Source organism: Caretta caretta, chromosome 4 (genome assembly GCF_965140235.1).
Source record: "Caretta caretta isolate rCarCar2 chromosome 4, rCarCar1.hap1, whole genome shotgun sequence".
NCBI classification, from domain to species: domain Eukaryota; kingdom Metazoa; phylum Chordata; order Testudines; family Cheloniidae; genus Caretta; species Caretta caretta.
The window spans coordinates 72,614,594-72,639,525 of NC_134209.1; the positions used below are offsets into that span (position 1 = coordinate 72,614,594).

The following is a 24,932-nucleotide window of genomic DNA, read 5'->3' on the forward strand; positions in this document are numbered from 1 at the left end:
GATTCCGGTGCAATGAACTGTAATCTGTTGGGGTTCTTGGGGCAGTTGGCCTTTACATGCCCCAGCTCGTTACATTTAAAACATCGTCCAGCTGACGGGTCACTGGGGCGAGGAGGGTTGCTGGAGAACGGGGTGGTGGGACGATAAGGGGTCTGGAGGGTTCTTTGGGAGGTAGGTGGGGCTTTGGGCGGCCCCCGGTAATAGGGTGTGGTCTGGGGTGGTCCCTTCTGGTCTCCGCTCCAACTGCGACCAGTTTTCTTCTTCTCTGCCACCTCCACCCATCTGGCTCCAATCTCTCCTGCCTCGATTACAGTTTTGGGCTTCCCGTCTAGGATGTATCTTTCTATTTCCTCAGGAACACCCTCTAAGAATTGTTCCATTTGCATTAGGAAGGGCAAATTTACTGGAGATTCAACACTTGCTCCTGATATCCAGGCATCCCAATGTTTCACAATGTGGTAGGCATGTCGGGTAAATGACATGTCTGGTTTCCACCTTAGGGCTCTGAACCTCCGACGAGACTGCTTGGGTGTTATCCCCATTCTGACTCTCGCCTTGGATTTAAACAGTTCATACTTGTTCATGTGTTCTTTAGGCATTTCAGCTGCCACCTCAGCTAAGGGTCCACTGAGCTGCGGCCTCAGCTCTACCATGTATTGGTCAGTAGAGATGTTGTACCCAAGGCAGGCCCTTTCGAAGTTTTCTAAGAAGGCCTCAGTATCATCACCTGCCTTGTAGGTGGGGAACTTTCTGGGATGGGAAGTGGTACCTGGAGAAGGATTGCTAGGGTTTGTTGGTATATTCTGCTGGGCCTTTATCCTCTCCACCTCCTCCACATGCTTCCTCTCTTTTTCCTTCTCCTCCTCCACATGCTTCCTCTCTTTTTCCTTCTCCTCCTCCACATGCTTCCTTGCCTCCATTTCCCTCTTGTGGGCAGCCTCCTGTACCTCCTTCTCCAGCCGCATGAGTTCTATCTGTCTTTCATGTTCCCTTTGTTTTTCCTCAGCCTGAAATTTGGCTAATTCCAGCTGTAGTCGAGCTGAGGATTTGGTCATTCTAACCTCTCTGTTTTTAACTAACTTTACACCCGAGGTTTAGAAATAAACAAACAAAACTTGGCTGTAAAATTTTGCTGTGCTGGAATAGAATACCTATTCTCTGATAGTGACTGTCAGCCTACAGAAAAAGACAATTCCCTTGTCTCTGCTCTGGGCCCAAATTAAAGCAAAAAACCTCCAACTACTTGGAAACCTGCTTACCCAGCCCCAAAGAAAAAAAAATTCCTTTTCAAACCTGTGCTCCTTGTAAAACAAAAAAAATCAAAATCCTAAAAAAAAAACCCTGCAACTTTTGTCTCCAGGCAAATGGGTAGAGCACACACCCCCTATTTACTTTTAGGAAGAAAAGAAAAAAACCCTCTGGGTTGGAAGACTGTGAATTTCCCTGCAGGAGTTAAGTACCCTGCCTCCAGGCAAAGAAAACCTGCAATTCACAAGATAATCCCCTTTTGTCTCTGCTTGGCCACAGTTTCAGCTTTCAGTTTCAACTGCTTTCTGGACTTCATTTCCAAAGGAAAAAAAAATTTCCTTTTTAAAATCTGTATTTCTAGTTCAAAAAATCTCAACTGGATCTCAAAATGATTTCAGGTTAATCCCACCACTATGCCACCATGTCAAGGTTCCTCCCCCACTCTGAACTCTAGGGTACAGATGTGGGGACCTGCATGAAAAACCTCCTAAGCTTATCTTTACCAGCTTAGGTCAAAACTTCCCCAAGGTACAAAATATTACACCCGTTATCCTTGGACTGGCCGCTACCACCACCAAACTAATACTGGTTACTGGGGAAGAGCTGTTTGGACGCGTCTTTCCCCCCAAAATACTTCCCAAAACCTTGCACCCCACTTCCTGGACAAGGTTTGGTAAAAAGCCTCACCAATTTGCATAGGTGACCACAGACCCAAACCCTTGGATCTGAGAACAATGAAAAAGCATTCAGTTTTTTACAAGAAGACTTTTAATAAAAAATAGAAGTAAATAGAAATAAAGAAATCCCCCCTGTAAAATCAGGATGGTAGATATCTTACAGGGTAATTAGATTCAAAAACATAGAGAACCCCTCTAGGCAAAACCTTAAGTTACAAAAAAGATACACAGACAGAAATAGTTATTCTATTCAGCACAATTCTTTTCTCAGCCAGTTAAAGAAATCATAATCTAACACATACCTAGCGAGATTACTTACTAAAAGTTCTAAGACTCCATTCCTGTTCTGTCCCTGGCAAGAGCAGCGTACAGACAGACACACAGACCCTTTGTTTCTCTCCCTCCTCCCAGCTTTTGAAAGTACCTTGTCTCCTCATTGGTCATTTTGGTCAGGTGCCAGCGAGGTTACCTTTAGCTTCTTAACCCTTTACAGGTGAGAGGAGCTTTCCCCTGGCCAGGAGGGATTTCAAAGGGGTTTACCCTTCCCTTTATAGTTATGACACAAGTATAAAACAGAGGAGATGAAGTAATATGAGGTCTAAAATAAGGGATGGCCAGCTGGTAAGTACTCGAAAAGTGAAGAGCTGCACATGTCTGATAAGTACACAAGTATTTGAAGAAAAGCCATTAGATCTGGTCAGGGAATCTTTGCCGTCTACACTGGGTTGGGCCTTTATATAGTAGAACTGGAGTAAGAGCTTTCTATAAAATGATGCTGCAACTAGTGACACTACTGCTGGAACTCCTTTTGTCTGATTAAGTCTGAGAAATAACATCATCAGACTTACCACCATTCTTCAGATACTAAATCATCAAGTAAAATGTTGGTTTGCAATTTAGTATACAAAAGATTTTTTAAAAACTATTATAAATTACAGCAGAATTAAACAAAGTCATTCCCCCCTCCTTAAGAGACCTGAAATGTGTCCTGTGCCCCGCACTGTGTGTGGCCTCCAATAACAGAAACAAGCTTGCACTGCTTTATTTCAGTTTTGCTTCATTTCTCCTCAAACAATCCTCATTGCTAATCTGCCAGCCTACCCCACCCCCGCAGCAGAATTGGGGTGGGGAGGGGGTGGGAACATGTTAACTGTTTAGGACCAAGTCATAAAAGTACACCAGTTATTTCTCAGCATCCATTTCATTACTCTGCATTCATTTAAACTTTTTGCTTCTGCACAAACAGGACCATCTTTCATTTTTGGACATGTGGATTTCTACCTCTTTTGAAATATAGTGTGATAAAGGATTACACAGAGGGGGTGGAAGGTCTCTGGGAATTGGGGAGAGGTAGAGGAACAGGAAGGTAGTTAGGTGTTCTCCAGGCTGGGAAGGAGGGTCTCAGGGTTCCTACCTACTCCCAGGCCTGTTCCAGACACTCTGTTTTCTGCTTCCTGATCCCAGGCTCCATGGCGGTTACTCCAGACCATCTGGGTCCCTCTCCCATCATGTGCCCCTCTTCCCTCGATGGCATACACAGGTTTAGGTGGAGGTAAAGCCCCCCACAATATTTCCATTGTAGAAGTGCTAATCTCCCACCCCCCAGAATTACAGTTAACAGCAAAATTAGTGACAGTAAGTTTTGTGCAATAGTTTTCAATATCTGTAGCTTAGATTAAGTAAATTCAGTTCTGAAGCTCATCACTTGTGATTAATGTGAAATATATAATGCCACATATTTGATGGCTGCATGGGCTGCATATTGAAATATGAAATATTATACCTTATAACTTGTAACACGATAACATTTGGGGTGATAAAGAGTATTTCCTATTCCAAAGGGAGAAATGGATACATAGCCACACAATTACTTTGAAATTGAAAAAGGGGTATCTGTTATTCTTAGGGCTTCTATTTGGGAGGGTTTATTAACTCAATTTTGGGGGGTTATTTTTACTATTTTTGACTTGTACATAGATGTCCAAAATCAAGATGGGGGGGGGCTTTCTCCATTATATACTGTAATGAGGAATGTATATTATATACATTCCTCATTACAGTAGTATATACTGTAATCTCTCTGTAATGTTCCCTAGTGCACAGCAGCAAGGTCTACATAGACCAATTAATACACAACACATAAAATTATAGTCCCCATCACCCACCTTATTGCTCTATGTAGACAAGTATCCATTTCCACTGTTTTCCCAGGGTTTACTAGATAAACACTGATTTCCTTTTTCTTTTTAAATCAAGGGTGTTTTATCTGATTCTGAACTCAAACCAGTGAGATTCCACTGATTTGAATGGAAATACTCCTGACTGATATCTATGCAAGTGAAATGAGTATTACTACTTCTGTATATCTAATATGATGTATATTTGTACCATATTGTACATACAATTTTATGCTTCAAGCCAACGGAGTTACAATATGGGTTATTACAATATGGATTACTTTGACCCAATATGTTTTTTTCTTCAATAATGAGTTTAAAAATAGTTTTAGCCAACAGGGCCAGTAAGGGTAATTAGGAGATAAAACACACAGAATAAGCTATGAGGAACTGGATAAAACAACAACAACATATAGTTTTGAAATATAGAGTAGGCATTCTGGACCAAATTCATTCGTGGTGTAACTCCACTGATGACTTTGACCCTTTATCAATATTTTCTCATCCTTGGAAACATATCAAAATTATTTTGGCTGCCAGAGGGCTTCCATATTGTTTAACAAAGGCAACAGCAATATGCTGAAGAAGAAAATTGATATACATTAGTGAGTGATATTTCAGAGAGAGAACCTCGTCTTGAGATGTGTTGAGTACCTGGAAGTTACAAGTGCAACTCTCAGGATCAGTCCCAAAGTGTGTTCCCCAAGAAAAATGTAATGAAAAGCAAGATATAACTAATTGAGTGTTTTGCTTCTACTATAAAACAATTAGCAATGACCACCATTTTTCTGTATTTTAGCTATTTATAACCATTTATACTACACAGAAGCTTGGCTGTGCCCTTGTAATGGCAAGTCACAACTAACAAATTAATTTATTATTTCAATTTTTCCCCTGGAAGAATGCTGGCTTCTCTGTGTAATTTCCCAATGAGCTTTGAAATGTTGTTTTCCAGTAGACAAGCAACTGATTCTTTATGCTGGCTAAATTCTTCCCAAAACTAGAAAAAATATCTTTTTTCTGTACTGCGTTAGTAATGCAAGAGTTTTTCTGAAGTTTCTACATGAACAACTGAGCCCACAACTTCCCAATCCAAAGCCATCCATGCTAACCACATGAACATTTGGGTAGTTATATTACAGATATAAAATTTATGGTCCTGTAAGACAGACTTAAGAATAATCATTGTGATAATAATGAAAGATAAACAATTAGTAACTAACCCTAAACTATCCTGAGAAGTAGTATTGTTAAAATTTTGTTTTCCTGATACCTTTTGGTCCTGAAAAGATGTTACTTACTGGCATAAGGAGAGTATAATGGATGCAGAATCCAGGTTCAGAAGAAAAATATTCATCGGATACAAATCTTATCCTGATCTGGTTTCCTTTGGAGATTTGTTTGCTTGGCACAGTATTGGAACCACACCAGCGCCCTAAAATAGTGCCATCACTTGGCTCTTCAACTTCTACAAAGTCATACCTGGAAGGAAAAGAAAATGAAACATGTATTGACTGATGCATTTCCTATAGAATCCTCATGATTTAATCAACATAGTCACATTTCATTTTAAAAAAACCCAACAACAAATGTCTCTTTTCATGCTGAAAGTATATCACTGAAGCCAGTAATTTTATTCCTAGGTTCTTCATCCAAGTTGCTACTGGCTTAAACACATAATAAAGTCATTCAGTGGAGTTCAAAAAGAGCTAGATCCAGAGTTAGCATTCTGAACAAAACCTCTCAGTAACAAATGTATGTTTCTTATATGGAAAACAAGTACAATATATGGGACAGAGAGGAAGAAAATAATCATGAAAGAGAAAAGAAATAACATAATTTTGAAATATTTTAAAGTGTGATACAGTAATTGGTATGTGCTATATTAGCGGCAGAGGTAGTCATATTTTGCTGACGATCAATGTTCAATGGCTTCTTTTGCAGCTAACAACTTTCTCCTCCTGTGCTCTGACAGGAAAGAAAGCTTGGAAAGGCTTGAAGTGGCATTAAGTTCTCAGTCCAGCAAAGCTCTTAAGCATATTCTTAACTTTAAGCATGTGTGTAGTTCCACTGAGAGCTTTGCTGGATAGGGCCTATCTATAGACTGTACCAAAAATTATCCAGCATTTTGGGCAACTGTCTCACAATAGATGGTCTGGAGATTGAGTTTTGAAGAAATAACACAAACAATGAAGGTATATCTCATCCCAGTCTTTTGTCATTCCTATCCACTCCACTCATCATCTGCTCTAAGGAACAGTTATTAAGAATAACCCTTGGAGCAGACTGCTTTCTAATTCACCCCTCAAATAGAGGCACAGACATTATTAGGAAGGGGTGGGCAAGACACATAGGGATAATCCAGTGCTGAAACTCCCAGGAGATGTTGCACAAAAAGGGTACAAATGTGCTTAAAGCCACCTTTGTGTAAACCAGATCCCTGACCAGTAGAAGGCCAAAGTGGACCCTAATGTAAGTTAGAGTACTTGTGGAGTTTGTTTCCATTACTCTATCACTTTCTCACTGCTACAAAGTACACACTTCCTTTACTCCACCTTTCTTGCCATCTTGGTTTTTCGGTCACACTGCATCAGTGAATAACTCTAGTTTCTAGCTTCTCAGACCTTCCCCAAACAGTCATGAAAGGAAATTATTGCTGTTCACATGATTCCGAACAGGAGTGAAAATGTGGCAGTTCTGGGTCAGTTTTCCCTCTGCTGCAGCCTGGGAATCTCGGTGCAACAGCAGAGGCACTAGAGTTGTCCATCTGGTGACGTACAAAGGCAACACCGCTATTTAAGCTTAAAGGTGCCTTTGGAAGGTTATATTCATAACCATTAGGGATGGATGTTATATATATATATATATATATATATCATTCAGATTTTGAAAACAGTGATTGCAAATGCCTGGGGAAGTTTCCTACTCTCCCTCAATTTTTCAAGTATTGCTCACATTCTCATATATACATACACACACATATACATACATGAACACACACAAAATACATTTCTCAAAGCAACCTGAATTGGTAAATCATCAATACAGTTCAATTCTGTTCTTAGAAACAAACAGTACTACCCACAACTGTAACTAATACTCTGATTTTAAAAAAGAAGAGAAACACACACACTCTTCCAAATAAGGCAGGCATTGTTTAATGTGAAAATCATTACTTCATAACAATTTTCCATTAAAGTTTTCTGTATTTTTTTTCTTCAGTAAACTTACTCTCTATAATTATTCCCAGTTCCCTAGCTAGACAGCAGGCAATAAATTCTTGTGTTTCATGTCTGTGCAAGTCAGGCTCATACATTTATTATCTCTTTTAAAGGACCAGTATTTTTTCCACTTAATTAAAAATGAATAAAATGAACATGCTCATTAACATGTGTTCACAAGATATTACTGGCATGTACTTGAGTTTTAAATCTTCACTGAAATCATGATATACTACTAATTGCTTTATCACCATTGTATTTGATTTTCCAAATCAGCATCATGTATTTATACAATTTGATTCTTAAATTCATCCATCAATATTTTTCTTTGATGATCATGTGTTAGCATGAACACAATGTGTATGTAATAGCACTACAGGCTCAGGGATTTGAGAACATGTTTTAATTTGCTGTTTAAACGCAGTGTATAAGTTTTTAAGAGGGTCTTTTTGTAGTTTATAGCCTCAGCTAGAAAACAAAAGAAAGAAGCCATCTCTTCTTCTGTTTCATGGAATGTGAATAAAAATCTGTTAGGTGTTATATTTATTGACTTCAGACTCAAAAGTATTGGATGTCAGGCATACTACAGTCACCAGTGCATCTATGTAATTTATGCACTTCTTTCTATTGCACCTTCCAGACTCCCGGCACCCTAGGGGTAAAAGCACAAATTCAAATTCCATAGCTTTAAACCTAGAGCTTTTTTAAATGAACACTAATAACTCAGCTAAATGGGAGACTAAGTAAGGATTCTGTCTAGCGAACAAAAGCCAGGAATGAGAATTATGACTCATATGCAAAATAGGCCCAGATAACACGGTTCATCTTTGGCTCACTTTTATATTCAGTTCGTCTTTCCAATCTTTGCACATGTTATTTGAAAACAAGCTTCTGTTGCAACCAGTATAGTTTTAATTCAGCATGTGTGTCACTAACAATAACTTGATTGAGCCTGACTTTGAAACACTTGAAAGCGGTTTTATATTAAAAGAACAGATCACGTACAAGTGAAAAAAAACAAAACAAACAAACCCAGTATCACTGATAAGTAGAAAGCCATATGTCCCTAGGTGACCATTCTGGAGACACTGTAATCCTTATAATGCACTCACTAATACTGTATTGCAGTGTGCACAATTGCCCAAATCACTATTTAAAGGATTTACTAAACCTATTTTATGAGCCAATTAAACATAACTTTCTCACAGCAACATGATACAGTACATACAGCACTAAGTGGTTTATAATGATTACTCCCTTTTTCTAACATCTCCCTGGGGACCTATTGAGGATTTATGTTCAACAAACAAATCTGGTATTTCAGACAAAATTTCTGCTCTCTTATGGGAATCTACAAGCTGTAAAGATCAGTTTCTTGCTGTTGAGCACAGCGGTAGGTAGCCTTTTGTACAGAATAGGTAGTACACCATTAAAAGGGGAGAATCTTTACACGGTCTATCTACATCAGCAGAAAAACAGCACATTTCCCAGACATACTGAAATTCTGTCAATTAACTTTATCCCTGTCAGTTATCTAAACCAACTGTTCAGTCAGAGCCTGCCAAATGGATCAGATGTGCATCTCCAAATTCCTAGCATTGCATGTGTTGACTGGGGTCTAAACTTTGTGTGAAAGATAACAAAACAAACAAAATGGTTAGGAGTCTCCAGTGTTTACAAGCCCACACTGTACTTGGACGATGTGCAAAACTGAACCTTCATTTGACAAGGTTGAACAGTAGCAGTGGCAAAATCCACAGCTATCCAAAACTATACTTTCCTATGTAGAGATTTGTTAGTCAAAACTGAGAAGGCGCTGACAACAGATAAATGGTTTCACATTTTCCAATGAAGTTACAAAGATGATTTATACACTAAACAGTTTGCCTTTAAATAAACTACCTTTCCAGTTTTTCTTCTGCTATATAAAAGCTAGCTTGAGACTGCACTGTCTTCAATACTATAATTAATTATAGCACTAATATAGCACTTTACATTTTCAGTATATTATACAAACATTAGTCAGATTTTGGACTACAGTGCGGTTTATTCAGGAAGCCAGGTAGGCTTTTTAGTCATGATCAGCCCATTTTTCTTTCCTCTATTTCTGTGGTGGCATGTATATTCCACTTATTTTTGGTATATGTGCCCGGGACAGTGGACTGAATTAACAGATTATTTTGGCAAAGGATTATTTATTTGTAATGAGTAAATAAGCAACAAAAATTGCTCTCTAAATTTCAAGGGCTTTCTAGCCAGGCAATGTGTTTTTTCCTGAGGAATGTATTTTCCCCGCCTCTCTGTATTTTTCTGTGGTTTGCAGGGCTGGCTCTAGGTCTTTTGCCGCCCCAAGCAAAAAAATTTTTGTGCCCCTCCCCACCCCTTTTATTTTGGCTTTTACACATTTGCACTTCGCAATGTTTTTTGTTTTGTTTTTGACTGTTTAAAATTTAAAAAAAGAGAACAGAGAATTTGTAGTTAGTAAAATAAAACAATTTCCTACTAGTGAATTCATTTAATTTTAACAAAATCACAATTACAAACAATTTGGGTTCAACTACACACTGTAATGAAAAAGTTAGTGTCTTCCGGTGCACCCAGTTTCTCATAAATTAAAAGAATTTATATGAACTGAATTTTTCTGTTTTTTATACTTGCATAGTCTTTTAATAATTCAGTGAAATCTAATTTTTTTGCAATGGTACTTTCAATTTAAATTAATGTGAGTCCTGACAAACGATTTTGAGACATGGTGGACCTCAAATAATTTTTTAGTAATTTCAGTTTTGAGAAACTGCGCTCACCAGAAGCCACTGATATTTGTAATGTTAAAAGAATGTGTAATGTTATACCAGTGTTTGGAGTGAGGTGCTCAGGGCTGTACATTCCGACCGTGGGCCCCCAGCCCGATCTCAGACCCGGCCCCACCCCTGCAGAGGGGACAGTAACCGACAGAGCGGCTGGGGAGCGGGTTAGCCGCAGGGAGGGGGACAGACCAGGGGCGCCAGCCCAGCACTGAGCTGCCCAGGGCAGCAGGTTCCTTATTGGCTGCGGGTCCGGCCCTGATCCCGGGCTCCGCTCGGCTCTGGCTTCTCCGCCGCTTGTGACACTTGCGGTAGGAGCAGGCGGGGGGGTTGGGGGGAGGAGCCGCATCGCCCCGCTCCCCCCATGGCGGGGGGCCAGGGCAAAGACTGCCCTGGGCCGGGACCTCCACGCTGAGCCCGCTGCCTCTTCCCCCTGCCTCTAGTAATTTCAAAAAATAAATCAATGAATCTATAAACAGAAGCCTATAGATAGTATAATTCACTGTTTCAGAGAACTTGGCTCTATTTCTGTTCTTCTATGTGTGCATCTATGTTTTATAAATGAACATTTACTTAATAAAAATGACTTTGCTTTGGTGAAGTGTAATATTACTCCCTCCCTCAGTTGTTAGTTAGAATACAGAATTGTTCTTTTATGGAAGAACAGGAAATTGGTAAGAACCTCCCACTTTTATAGTTATTTGCATGATCCCTGTGTCAATATATTTGCTCTACCTCTCTTTAGAGAAGATTGTTAGGGACTAGAGCTGGACAAAAATTTTCTGACCGAATGTTTTGCCTTTGGAAAATGCTGATTCATCAACATTGATAGATCGGTGGGAATGTGACTATTTCAACAAATTCTGACCAAAATCCGTTAGGTTTCTGATAGCTCCTTGGTTGCCAGGAAATATTTCAAAAAGGTGAAAAGGAAGTGTCATTTTGACTTTTGCTAAACAAAATTTTGGAATTCACATTCCATAGGAAATTTTGCCTTGTTTTTAATTTTTATTTATTTGTTACATTTTGGAACTAATTTTTATTTTTGCAATTGGATGGGAAAGTCAGTTTCTGGCCTGCCTTACTTGGGACAGTGGGTTGGATTAATTGAATATCTGTCTACATAAGGGGACCAAGGGATTGGTAGCAGCTAGCAGGCTATATAGAATTCACTCTAACTTACTGGTGTTGTAAGTGATTATTAGATGTTCCTTCAGGGGCAGCAGAAACTTCCTAAAAGTGAGGGGGGCCAGCAGTGCCCCAACTATGGCCCCGCCCCTGCAGTGCCTCTCCCGCCACCCTTTCCCCCCAAGGCCCCGCCCTCATGGCACCCCTTTCCCCCAAGGCCCCGCTCCTGCTGTGTCCCTTCCCCCTGGCCACCCCCTTCCAGCACACCTGTGTTTCTGGTGACATTACTATTGTCATTTTTGGCCAAGCAAAATGAGGTTCTACCCTTAACTTAATGGCATTTATGTTTGCCTGGTTTTTTGTAATGTGATAACTATTAAACACCACATCTGATCAATTCCAAATTTACAGAGAATGTTCTAGGCACCATCAGGCACAGAGAAATCCCTGGCATGGAGGAAGGGGACATGGGGAACATACAGAACTCCTGGAATGTGGCAGAGGGTGAATGGGGGGCTCAGGGCTCCTGCAATGATGGAGGAGGAGGAGAAGGGGGACATGGGGGAATAATTGCTACCTGTACTGCACATTTTAGTATGTATACTACCAGTCCAGTACCTTTCCCTGAGACTAAAATACGTTAGCCCATAAGACAAATGCACTGTGTGTCTTGTCTCTTTATACAGGAAATAAAAAAAACACAGTAAAAACTGAAAACCAAAATGCTACAATAATATAAATGTAAGTAATGTTACCACCATGAATACAAGTACACTGTGTTTGAACCTGGAAGACGGAGTGTGAAAACTGAGTGGGAATTTCCTACTGTGGTAGATTTCATCCCCTTCTCCAGCTATTGTCAAAATCATCCCACCAGGGTAGAATTTTATTCCTAGATCTTATATGTCTACACTGGCAAGTTTCTGCACCACAAGTTATACCACTTTTATTAAAACGCTGGAATTAAACCGCTGTTGCATGTCCACACTGTGCTCCTTGTGATGCTGCAGTGCATCCACATTAGCAGCTCTTGCAACGGCAAAGACAGCAGTGCATTGTGGTAGCCATCCCTCTGTGCAACTGGCCACATGGTGCTTTAGGAAGGGTTTGCAATGCCTCATAGGGCAGGCACAGCATCACATGATGCAGGTTTCCCAATCCCATTGTTCCCTGGGCATCCTACGACATTGCCAGCTGCTTTTCAACTGGGGGGGAGGGAAAAGAGTGTGTGACAGGGAGTGTGAGTGTGTGTATGGAGGGGAAGAGAGACAGTGTGCTTTGGAGGACAGAGAGTGTGTCAGCATGCTGTCTTTTAAGTTCAGACAGTGGCAGGAAGAAACCTCAACATCAACCCCCGCCTCCCTCACAGAAATCTCTGCAGATCAGCATAGTATGCAAATGATGTCAGAGATAGTGCTTTGAAAGGGGAGGGGAGCATGTCTCCAGTGCAGCCGAGTTCAAAACAATGGGCAGAGCAGTCACTTGAGGCATTATGGAACAACTCCGGAGGCCAATTACAGAGCAGAAAGCAATCAAGTATCTACACTGGCAATACAGCACTGGAGCTTCGGTGCAAATAGCCTTATAACTATGGGTGACTTTAATTTTCCTGATATCTGCTGGGAGAGCAATACAGCAGTGCATAGACAATCCAGGAAGTTTTTGGAAAGCGTAGGGGACAATTTCCTGGTGCAAGTGCTAGAGGAGCCAACTAGGGGGGGCGCTTTTCTTGACCTGCTGCTCACAAACCGGGTAGAATTAGTGGGGGAAGCAAAAGTGGATGGGAATCTGGGAGGCACTGACCATGAGTTGGTTGAGTTCAGGATCCTGACGCAGGGAAGAAAGGTAAGCAGCAGGATACGGACCCTGGACTTCAGGAAAGCAGACTTCAACTCCCTCAGGGAACGGATGGCCAGGATCCCCTGGGGAACTAACTTGAAGGGGAAAGGAGTCCAGGAGAGCTGGCTGTATTTCAAGGAATCCCTGTTGAGGTTACAGGGACAAACCATCCCGATGAGTCGAAAGAATAGTAAATATGGCAGGCGACCAGCTTGGCTTAATAGTGAAATCCTAGCGGATCTTAAACATAAAAAAGAAGCTTACAAGAAGTGTAAGGTTGGACATATGACCAGGGAAGAGTATAAAAATATTGCTCGGGCATGTAGGAATGATATCAGGAGGGCCAAATCGCACCTGGAGCTGCAGCTAGCAAGAGATGTCAAGAGTAACAAGAAGAGTTTCTTCAGGTATGTTGGCAACAAGAAGAAAGCCAAGGAAAGTGTGGGCCCCTTACTGAATGAGGGAGGCAACCTAGTGACAGAGGATGTGGAAAAAGCTAATGTACTCAATGCTTTTTTTGCCTCTGTCTTCACTAACAAGGTCAGCTCCCAGACTGCTGCGCTGGGCATCACAAAATGGGGAAGAGATGGCCAGCCCTCTGTGGAGATAGAGGTGGTTAGGGACTATTTAGAAAAGCTGGATGTGCACAAGTCCATGGGGCCGGAAGAGTTGCATCCGAGAGTGCTGAAGGAATTGGCGGCTGTGATTGCAGAGCCATTGGCCATTATCTTTGAAAACTCGTGGCGAACCGGGGAAGTCCCGGATGACTGGAAAAAGGCTAATGTAGTGCCCATCTTTAACAAAGGGAAGAAGGAGGATCCTGGGAACTACAGGCCAGTCAGCCTCACTGGAAAAATCATGGAGCAGGTCCATAAAGAATCAATCCTGAAGCACTTGCATGAGAGGAAGGTGATCAGGAACAGCCAGCATGGATTCACCAAGGGAAGGTCATGCCTGACTAATCTAATCGCCTTTTATGATGAGATTACTGGTTCTGTGGATGAAGGGAAAGCACTGGATGTATTGTTTCTTGACTTTAGCAAAGCTTTTGACACGGTCTCCCACAGTATTCTTGTCAGCAAGTTAAGGAAGTATGGGCTGGATGAATGCACTATAAGGTGGGTAGAAAGTTGGCTAGATTGTCGGGCTCAACGGGTAGTGATCAATGGCTCCATGTCTAGTTGGCAGCCGGTATCAAGTGGAGTGCCCCAAGGGTCGGTCCTGGGGCCAGTTTTGTTCAATATCTTCATAAATGATCTGGAGGATGGTGTGGATTGCACTCTCAGCAAATTTGCGGATGATACTAAACTGGGAGGAGTGGTAGATACGCTGGAGGGGAGGGATAGGATACAGAAGGACCTAGACAAATTGGAGGATTGGGCCAAAAGAAATCTGATGAGGTTCAATAAGGATAAGTGCAGGGTCCTGCACTTAGGATGGAAGAATCCAATGCACCGCTACAGACTAGGGACCGAATGGCTAGGCAGCAGTTCTGCGGAAAAGGACCTAGGGGTGACAGTGGACGAGAAGCTGGATATGAGTCAGCAGTGTGCCCTTGTTGCCAAGAAGGCCAATGGCATTTTGGGATGTATAAGTAGGGGCATAGCGAACAGATCGAGGGACGTGATCGTTCCCCTCTATTCGACATTGGTGAGGCCTCATCTGGAGTACTGTGTCCAGTTTTGGGACCCACACTTCAAGAAGGATGTGGATAAATTGGAGAGAGTCCAGCGAAGGGCAACAAAAATGATTAGGGGTCTAGAACACATGACTTATGAGGAGAGGCTGAGGGAGCTGGGATTGTTTAGCCTGCAGAAGAGAAGAATGAGGGGGGATTTGATAGCTGCTTTCAACTACCTGAAAGGGGGTTCCAAAGAGGATGGCTCTAGACTGTTCTCAATGGTAGCAGATGACAGAACGAGGAGTAATGGTCTCAAGTTGCAGTGGGGGAGGTTTAGATTGGATATTCGGAAAAACTTTTTCACTAAGAGGGTGGTGAAACACTGGAATGCGTTACCTAGGGAGGTGGTAGAATCTCCTTCCTTAGAGGTTTTTAAGGTCAGGCTTGACAAAGCCCTGGCTGGGATGATTTAACTGGGAATTGGTCCTGCTTCGAGCAGGGGGTTGGACTAGATGACCTTCAGGGGTCCCTTCCAACCCTGATATTCTATGATTCTATGATTCTATAACTCTCGACGAGGTGGGATTTTTTGCAGCGTTGCAATTTAGGAGTTTCTGTGCACAAAGTGGCTTGGCAGTGTGTACAAAAAGCTGCTTTACTGCGCAGAAACTTGCCAGTGTAGACAAGCCCCAAGAAACTTCAAAACAGCCATTTAGTACTTCCGCCTTTGAAATGGACCAGGTAACATTACATTTATTTATTTATTCATTTCCACAGGAGGATATTCCCCTGACAAATTTCCTTGTAGGCAGGATAAAAAGATATAATTCAGACCACTTAGCAGCTGTCAAAACAAAACAAAAAACCCCACCACTCCTCCATACTTTAGGGGGAAAAAAACACCTTGACAGACTCTGAACCCTTGTATCAGCACCAACAAAGATTGAGTGTTTGTATGGCAAAGGAATAGGTGGAGCCATTTTGATTACAATTAATAGAAATGTGTGACCCAGGTGCTGAGAATTTCAAGAAATTTGAGAAAAGCTGTTCTAAACAACATCACCCCAATTTAAAATGTTTGTAAGAACTCACCTCCGGCTAGTCTCCTTCTGTAAAAAGGTGCCTAAAAGCAGTTTTCCTGCAAAAGAGAGCAGCCTGTGTAGTGTACTACCCCTAGCCCTCCTCCCCTCTACATGGACTTGGCTGGACCTTACACTAGGTCAGAGAGAACTCTTTAGGACACCACTACAGATTACACAGCAGTTGGAAAGGAGACAAGATGTGCTTATTAAATTACAATTTTGACTATGGTTGCTTCTTTTAAATAAAAATGTAATAATGATTTCTCATCATCAATGATTTGAGCTGAAACTAATTTCCAGACTAGTATCTCTATATTGCATGGTATAATTTGTGTGCTCTAATAGCTGGTAGCAAGATGCAGCCTAGTCAGACCTGATCCAAAAAAAAAAAAAAAAAAAGTACAAACTCTTTCGTAGTTGGAAAATGCTTATAAACTTATATATTTCCAGTTGTAAATATTACTTCCTGCCTATATACAGATGAGTGTGGTACTGAAAAACAATATACCGCCATATCTATATTTACCATGAAGTAGTGATATTTACTGGCACAATCCAGCGACTAAGAACAAGTTTTGCTGCTGTTCAACGCATATGTATGGGAGATATGCCTCAGACACATGTGTGATAGAGATATCTGATATGAATCAACAATAACATACTGTAGATTCTGCACCAATCTAATTTTATTTATTTCAGTCTAGAACATGCAATGTCTCTGGTCTTACAGACCACGTTTCATTTTTTCTGACTCTGCCTTAGCCAAGGCATCACCTGAAGCTGGAGCCTCTACATCTTGCTCAGTACATCTCGTTGCTTAAAACTTTGGCTTTAATCTAAGATTCAAGAACTCTTGTCTTCATCTAACAGTTCTTAGAGCATATTTCAGTGCTGCCTAACAGTGAAAATGAAATAAAAAGAGTTATGGGGAATAAACCATCACTGCTACTATCATAAGTGTTTGCAAGAGCAGTACCTAAGAAAATGCTTAATTTTAAGAATATGAGTAGTAGCACTGATATCAGAGCCTTAGTGATTCAGTGCAAGTGAACTGGTAGTGCCCATACTAGCTGTACTGGTAGACCCATGACAGGTTATGTGCTTAAAGAATTCCATATTTAAGCATTGATACTGAACTACTCATGAATCCATCTCAAAAAATGTACTGGAATTGGAAAAAGTACAGAAAAGGGCAACAAAAATTATTAGAGGTATGGAACAGCTTCCATATGAGGAGAGATTAAAAAGACTGGGAGTTTTCAGCTTGGGAAAAGAGACAACTAAGGGGGGATAAGATAGATGTCTATAAAATCATGACTGGTGAGGACTGCTGTGGACAAATGCCTGCCAGCGGAGGGCAATGAAAATGATTAGGGGGCTGGGACACATGACTTATGAGGAGAGGCTGAGGGAACTGGGCTTATTTAGTCTGCGGAAGAGAAGAGTAAAGGGGGATTTGATAGCAGTCTTCAACTACCTGAAGGGGGGTTCCAAAGAACATGGAGCTATTCCGTTCTCAGTGGCAGCAGATGACAGAATAAGGAGCAGTGGTCTCAAGTTGCAGTGGGGGAGGTCTATGTTGGATATTAGGAAAAACTATTTCACTAGGACGGTGGTGAAGCACTGGAATGGGTTATCTAGGGAGGTGGAGGAATCTCCATCCTTAGAGGTTTTTAAGGCCTGGCTTGACAAAGCCCTGGCTGGGATGATTTAGTTTTGGTTGGTCCTACTTTGAGCAGGGGGTGGGACTAGATGACCTCCTGAGGTATCTTCCAACCCTGACCTTCTATGTGTTATTTACTCCTCTCAACATAAGAAGTAGGGAGTCACCAAATAAATTAATAGGCAGCAGGTTAAAACAAACGAAATGAAGTATTTCTTCACACAACACACAGTCAACCTGTGAAACTCTTTGCCAGAGGATGTTGTGAAGCCCAAGACTGTAACAGGGTTCAAAAAAGAACTAGATAAATTCATGGAGGATAGGTCCATCAATGGCTATTAGCCAGATAGGCAGGGATGGTGTCCCTAACCTCTGTTTGCCAGAAGCTGAGAATGGGCAACAGGGGATGGATTACTTGATGATTAACTGTTCTATTCATTCCCTCCGAGGCACCTGGCATTGGCCACTGTCGAAAGACAGGATACTGGGCTAGATGGACCTTTGGTTTGAGCCAGTATGGCCGTTCTTATGTTATGTTCTAAAGAATGCACAGGTTTGCAGGATCAGGACCTTGGTCATTCCAAAATTCAGCTCTAAGTAGCCTTTTGGATAAATGTGTACCCACCTATAAAGCATTTTTCTGTTACTAATCTGTTACTAAAATGGCATGAAGCATCGTTAGAAAATACAGTGATACAACATCACTGTTTACAGACAAAAATCAGAGGCAAGACACTAAAATATTGCCATTCAGGACTCTCTCTTATAATTTGTATTATTGTTAGGACTGAAAAAAAATTCCAGCCTTGTACCTTGTTTTATTTCATGCAGAGTTCTTTTTCCACCAACCACACACTCCTGGGGTTATGGGAGCAGCCACAGCCAAGGAAGACCAAAGATAACAGATATATATTGTTATCTTACACTAACCAAAATTTAGGCTCATGCAGATTTCCTTCCCCCAAGATCCTTCCTGTGGGTTTTACCAAGTGAAAAATCCCCATAGTGCACCCAAGCAGTTTTGCAGTTCTGTACATGGGGGAGGAAATGTGCTTCTAACACTTGCAGGAGATCAGCTTACATTTGAAGCATTTAAGGACTTTACTCTCATTTCAGTTTGCATAGCTACAAGTTAATGGTCATAACATTATCCAAGCCTATATTAAGCCCACCAACAGTACGTGAACCAATGACCTGTATGAAATAGTATTTCTATTATTTGTTGTCATTTTATGGGCCTTTGTTTTGTGTTATGGAATTGTTCCTTTGCCCTACAGAATTGTTTTTTCCTTCCCAGACTAAATCTAATTTTTGTACGTCCTCATTATGCGTACATCCTGCCAGACTTCCCATGGTTGCTCCCCACTACCACACATTTGCCCTATGCTTCAATGATTCTCCCATAGCTGGTAGGGCTGCCAACTTTCTACTCACACAAAATTGAACATCCTGCCCTGCCCCTGGCCTCGCCCAGCCCAAAGGCCCAGTCCCTGCCCCTTCTCTGAGGCCCCGCCCCCACTCAGTCAATCCTCCATTGCTTGCTCTCCCCCCACCCTCACTCACTTTCATCAGACTGGGGCAGGGGGTTGGGGTGCAGGAAGGGGTGAGGGCCCGCGGTGGGGCCAGAAATTAGGGGTTCAGGATGTGGGAGGGGGCTCCAGGCTGGGACAGGGGGAGTGGAGTGCGGGAGGGGGTGCGGACTCTGGAGTGGGGCCAGGGATGAGGGTTTTGGGTGCAGGAGGGGGGCTCCAGGCTGGGGACAAGGAGCTTGGAGTGCAGGAGGGGGGCTCAGGGCTGTGCAGGGGGTTGGGGTGTGGGCTCTGGGGTAGGTCAGCAGATGAGGGTTTTTGGGTGCAGGAGGGGACTCAGGGCTGGGGTGGGCTCTGGGAGGGAGTTCCGGTGCAGAAGGGGGCTCAGGGTTGGCGTGTCGGAGGGAGTGTGGGGAGCAGGCTCCAGAAGGGAGTTTGGGTGTGGGAGGGGGTTCCGACCTGGGGCAGGGGGTTGGGGTGTGGAAGGAGTTTTGGGGTGTGGGCTCTGGCTGGGCAGCTCTTAGCTCAGGCGGCTCCTGGTCAGAGGCACAACGGGGCTAAGGAAGTCTCCGCGTGGGTCCCAGAAGTGGCCAGCATGTCCGGCTCCTAGGTGGAGAGGCTGGGGGGCTCTGCACACTGCCGCACCCACAGGCGCCACCCCCACAGCTCTCACTGACCGTGGGGCCCGGCCAATGGGAGCTGTGGAGCTGGTGCTCAGGGTAGGGGCAGCACACGGAGCCCCTGTGGCTACCCCTGTACTTAGGAGCCAGACATGCTGGACGCTTCCAGGAGTTGCACGGAGCCAGGGCTGGCAGGGAGCCTGCTTTCGGCCCGCTGGGCTGTCGACCAGACTTTTAGTGGCCCAGTCAATGGTGCTGACCAGAACCACCAGAGTCCCTTTTTGACCAACCATTCCAGTCGAAAACCAGATTCCTGGCAATCCTAATAGCTGACTATGTTGGGTTTCAGGCTGCTTTGTACCAGTGGAGCAGCTTAAAGCAGCCACAGTGCACAATAGGATTGGGGACAATATTTTAAAGTTAACCAAATATAATACATACTACTCTTGATTTATTTCACCTGAATTTAGCAGTTCATCCCAGTATATAGAAAAATCCATATAATTTGCTTAAAGGTGCTGAGTATTTAGGTAAAAAGTATGAGACAAAAGGAGAGTGAGAAAAAGAAGTGAAGCTGAACAACAGGTGAGGAAACACAAATGTCTGTCTAGGATTAGGATAGTTGGTATGTCTGCTATTTCTGCTGATTAAACAGGAGGAAGCTGCTTATAAACCTGACAGTGAGCCTGCTGACTGTACCGTACTCAGACTTTCAGTAACTGAAAAACACCAGGGTGGGAGTGCATGCTATGTATAACTTACAGTATTTAGAGACTATACATAGTAAGTTTAGATTATGCTGTTGGCCTTTTCTTTGTAGTTTGCATTTAACTCCTGACATCATGGTTTAAGAAACCAGACAAGAAAGTATCTGGACTCTTGGAATCAATGCTGCTAAACTGTCTACACCACTGAACATAGAAAGCCAGGGCTGTGAAGTAAGAAAGTCTGTTTTTAAGCCTTTCAGTGTATTCATTTACTTGTATCTTTTAATAAGTAACCAGAGGAAAAAACTTCATCAACATTAATTGTTCCCAGAATATCAGAGACAGAAACTAGATCTAATAGTGCAGCACTCATTTTCAAAGAAATAACTTCAGTCTACACCATTAGAAACAGACCCAACAACAGTAACATGAAACAATTTTAGAAGCAATAAATTAGGATTAGGTTCATTTACCAAAATATTTTGATACCGTGGATCCAGTTTACTTTATTTGAACAGCCTGCTTGAGACAGAGTACCAGTGAGGAATTTTAAGGAGTATGAAATGTTTTCTAAATCAATGCATGCAGTCTCTGGTGTGAGGAAAGAGAAGGAGTTAAATCAGCTGTCTCCTGTATGGCACACTCCCTGCTAAACTAGGAACAAAACTGATATTGGCAGTGAAAAAAGATATTCAAATGCTTTCCAAACAATAAAAACAACTGGAGGCAGTAGCTTTCAAGCTAAGTATAGGTAGTGAATGTGATAGTCAAATTTGTAGCTATATACTCAGCTTCTGTAGAGTACAGTTAGTGCATTTGAGCTTTAAATATTTTGTTGTCTCAGTAATCTTTGTTGTAACTGCAGGATATTTTGAGTATTCTAATTTTGTCTCCTTGTGTATTGTTTATGACTTTTTTGCTTTATCAACTCTGCATAAAAAGTAGAATAAAATAGACAAACCTCACAGAATTTAGATCCATATTCTACATTCATGATTACCCCTTCACTTGATGTATCTCTCTAAACTTTGCTGATATTACTACCAACTCCACTGCAAGTTTTCAGCAAGTCTAGCAGTTTATAATCAGCCAGGTTCCTTCTACAAAACTGGAGTGCTCTGGGACTTCTACGTGCCATAGAGTCTCCAGGAGACTGTGCACTGGCTCTCAAGGCAACAGCTGATTCAACAGAGATTGTCAAACCCAGTGAAGCCCCACCATGGATGATTCTACGAAATATTATCCTGTATGCCAGGAGGAGAATTATCAGAGATCATGGAGAGCCTGGGATACACATACAGATCTTCCAAAACAAAAAGTCAAGATATAAACGGTTTCTTCCTCCGCTGCCCCCCTCCCCCCAAAAAAACCCCTAACTTACTCATCAGTAGTTTCAGCTAAAAGCTAGCATCTTCATAGAATGAACTACAGCAGTTCACCCAGCCTGGATTTATTCACAAGCAGATCATGTCATTTCTGTGATGTGACAAAGTTTGCCAGTGCTTCATTAATAGCAACAAACCAGATGGAATGAGGCAACCATACTTTTTCTCTGTTCATTAGACCACAATATCACAACCGTTGAAGTCACTTAAAAACTGAATTATTAGTTTACTATTGCCTTTTCCAGGATTTTTTCATGTGAATCAGGATGCTCCATGTGCGCCAAGATCTCACAACCATGGATCAATTTAGCTTCTTGATTAAATTTCACCCAGCTTTTAAATCTCTCCCAAGTAGTGCCATCATTCAGCCATCTTACACCACACTGGTTGGGAAACTCTACCAGGCATGAGAGCCATATACCGAGAGTTATTGAATCAGGTCATCTGCACAAAGATTTAAGGTGCTGCCTATAGCCTGCTCCCACTTTTTTGTCTGTTCATAAGCATTAAAATATACATAAAAACGTCTATCAGTTTTAAGTCATCTATCTCAGTCCTACTAATTCTCCCTCATAAACAATTAAATCACATCACTGTATGGAGTTCATCCTCACTTATCTAGACACCAGCATTCTACATTCTTACCCTTCATATGGCATGGATCTCTCTTCCAGAGCCAAATAAACAGCAACAAAAAATTGTTAATATAATGTAGATATTTTAAAAATCATCCCAATAAACAGGCTTACAAAGTGCACACACATTTCTTCTTTGCACATGAAGGGGCTAAGAGTGAAAAATAGCACAAGCAGCAAATGGATACTATACTATAGAATCACTGTAGATTGTATAGCTGGTGAAGCAAGAGGCATTTAAATGTTATAGATCACTTAGGTACCATGTGTACAGAGTCACCTTTGTATGTGCTGCAGCATCCTCCGCTTTCTCAAAGCATAGCCAAAATCAGTGCCTGGATAAACAGTGTCTGGCTAAAGCTGAACCCAGGTAATACTGAAGTGATAATTGTGAGAAGGAAGCACTATGAAGATTTGGCCTCTTCTATAACACCCTCTATTAGAGAGGGTGCCTGGCCATAGACTGTTATCAATTTGCAGCCGTGGAGTCTTTTTGGGCTCCTCACTGCTTTTGAATGCCTAAATAGCCATGGCAGGGGGAAAGAAAAGTCCTTCCATCTGTGAATGGCCACAAGATAATGCCACTCCCCATCAGACAGAGCCCTGGACATAGTGATCCAAGCAGTGATGATCTTCCAGCGTGTCTGTCACCACTCATTATACAGGCACCCAGGAATGAAACCACACACCCAAAAAAGCACAAAATGCAGCAACCTAGCTTCTTAGTAACATTCTCTGTTTGAGTTCCCCTTTAAATAGAGTCCAGTTCAAGCTCAGCCAATAAGGACTGGCTCATAAGTGTACAGAAAAGAACCTTCACATGCACCATGCCTAGCCTATGGATCTCATTGCCACAAAAAGCTAAAAATGGCCAGATATCAACCCTTTTAGAACTAAGTGTAAATCTTATTTCTTCATCTTAACTTGACATTACTATGTTCTTCATGCATACATAGACATAAACACACACCCAATCCCACAAGCACAAACAATAAATAAATCAAGATTTATTTGAGAGGCTGCTCAAGATAATCTACCGCCCTAAGCAAAACTTCAGCCTGCCAGCCCCTTCAAGCCCCCTTAGAAGTTTTTAGCCAATTCCCAGCACCTCCCCCACTGCTTCCACTCACATGCCTCATGCAGCTGGGGCAAAGGCTAGTGGGGCAGACCCAAGCCTGGGGCTGCAGAGACCCCTGGGTCTCTGCAGGATGTGAACAGTCCAAGGCCAAGATGATAATTGTAGTCCCCCTACCCCAGCCTCTGCCCTAGGCCCTGAAAGTGGCCAAGACCCACTCCCTGGGTGGGCGATGACCCTCATCTAAGGCTGCCCTTTCCTGGGAGGTCAGTACCACCCGCCTGTGGCTCAAAAAGGAAGCGAGTGAGCCCTGGCTCAGCACACCTGGACAGCAGAGCCTCCTTCCCCCAATTGGGATGTGGGCCAGGGGTAGCAAAAACTTCCTAAAATGTGGGGGGGGGGCACCAGTGCCCTGCCCCCACAGTTCCCCTTCTCCCTAAGGCCCCACTCTCTCAGCATCCCGTCCCCAACCCCTAAGGCCCCATCCCCTGCTCACTCTTCTCTGCCTCCTCTTCCCCTTGCTTGCCCTTACAGCCAGTAAAAAGTGTGTGTGTGTGTGTGTGTGGAGGGGGGGGCATGGCCCCCTGGTCCTTCCGTTCCAGCACCTGGTCCTGGTTAACAGGCAGCAGAGATCCACTCCCCAACCACACATGAAGGCACCTGAACTGGAAGCATTGTTCTGGATGGAGTTGGGGTCTCCACACCTCAGCCCCCACACTCCTGGCCAGACCCCAAGTCCAGATCCCCTGGCTCAGCCCCCCACATCCACATCCCATCCAGCTGCCCTCCCTCAGGCAGCCCACCAGCCTCATGCCCCACCATCACCAGTCTCTCACCCCAGGAAGCTGCCAAGTCTGCCTATAGCTAGAGTGGCATCTGAATCAAGCTAGTTTTTCTACTAGCTGTGAAGGAAGATACTGAAATATTGTTATTTCTACTTTGAAATATTTTGGAGGTGCTCCGACACTATAGTGATGGGGGCCACATAAGTATCTAGTAATAATCATCTTAATCAGTTTTAGCAGTAACACCTAAGAGTCTCAGTCAAGGACCAATAGGTCTCATCTCATCAGAACAAAGTTGTTCCACATACTATGTCCAGTTCCTATGGATGTTGTAATCCTTCTGTTACAGGGAAACCTCTCTTGGAGCATTATATATCCAAATGTTTAGTCTATTTATTATGTTTATCATAACTCAACACTGTATAATACTTATGTCCCTGAGTACAACAGCTAAGCAAATAATTTTCCATTGCACAGCTACAGACTACACAGAGAATGCTACATTTCAGCCGTCTGTGTGCTTCTTTTTTATACTTTTGTGTCACTGCCAAAAGTTAAGCAACAGCTACAGAAACAATGTTGATAATTTTCTAGCCTCAGATTAATTAAGGAAATAAATGAGTACTCAGAAGGCACATGTTGCAGAACACTTCTCCAAACTGGTTGATAGTCTGCCTATGTTATCTGGCCACCAGAGGACTTCTGTACTGGTCCATGTGGTCAACAGGTTTCAGCT

General features: G+C 42.5%; 1 protein-coding gene across 1 annotated transcript in view; it reads right to left on the reverse strand.

The window, feature by feature from the left end:
* PDGFC (platelet derived growth factor C) overlaps nt 1–24,932 on the reverse strand; it is a 267,306-nt gene that overhangs the window by 73,032 nt on the left and 169,342 nt on the right. Inside the window, exon 3 of the mRNA XM_048847495.2 lies at nt 5,404–5,584. Within this exon, the coding sequence (XP_048703452.1) occupies nt 5,404–5,584 (181 nt within the window). The remainder of the gene's footprint in view (nt 1–5,403; nt 5,585–24,932) is intronic.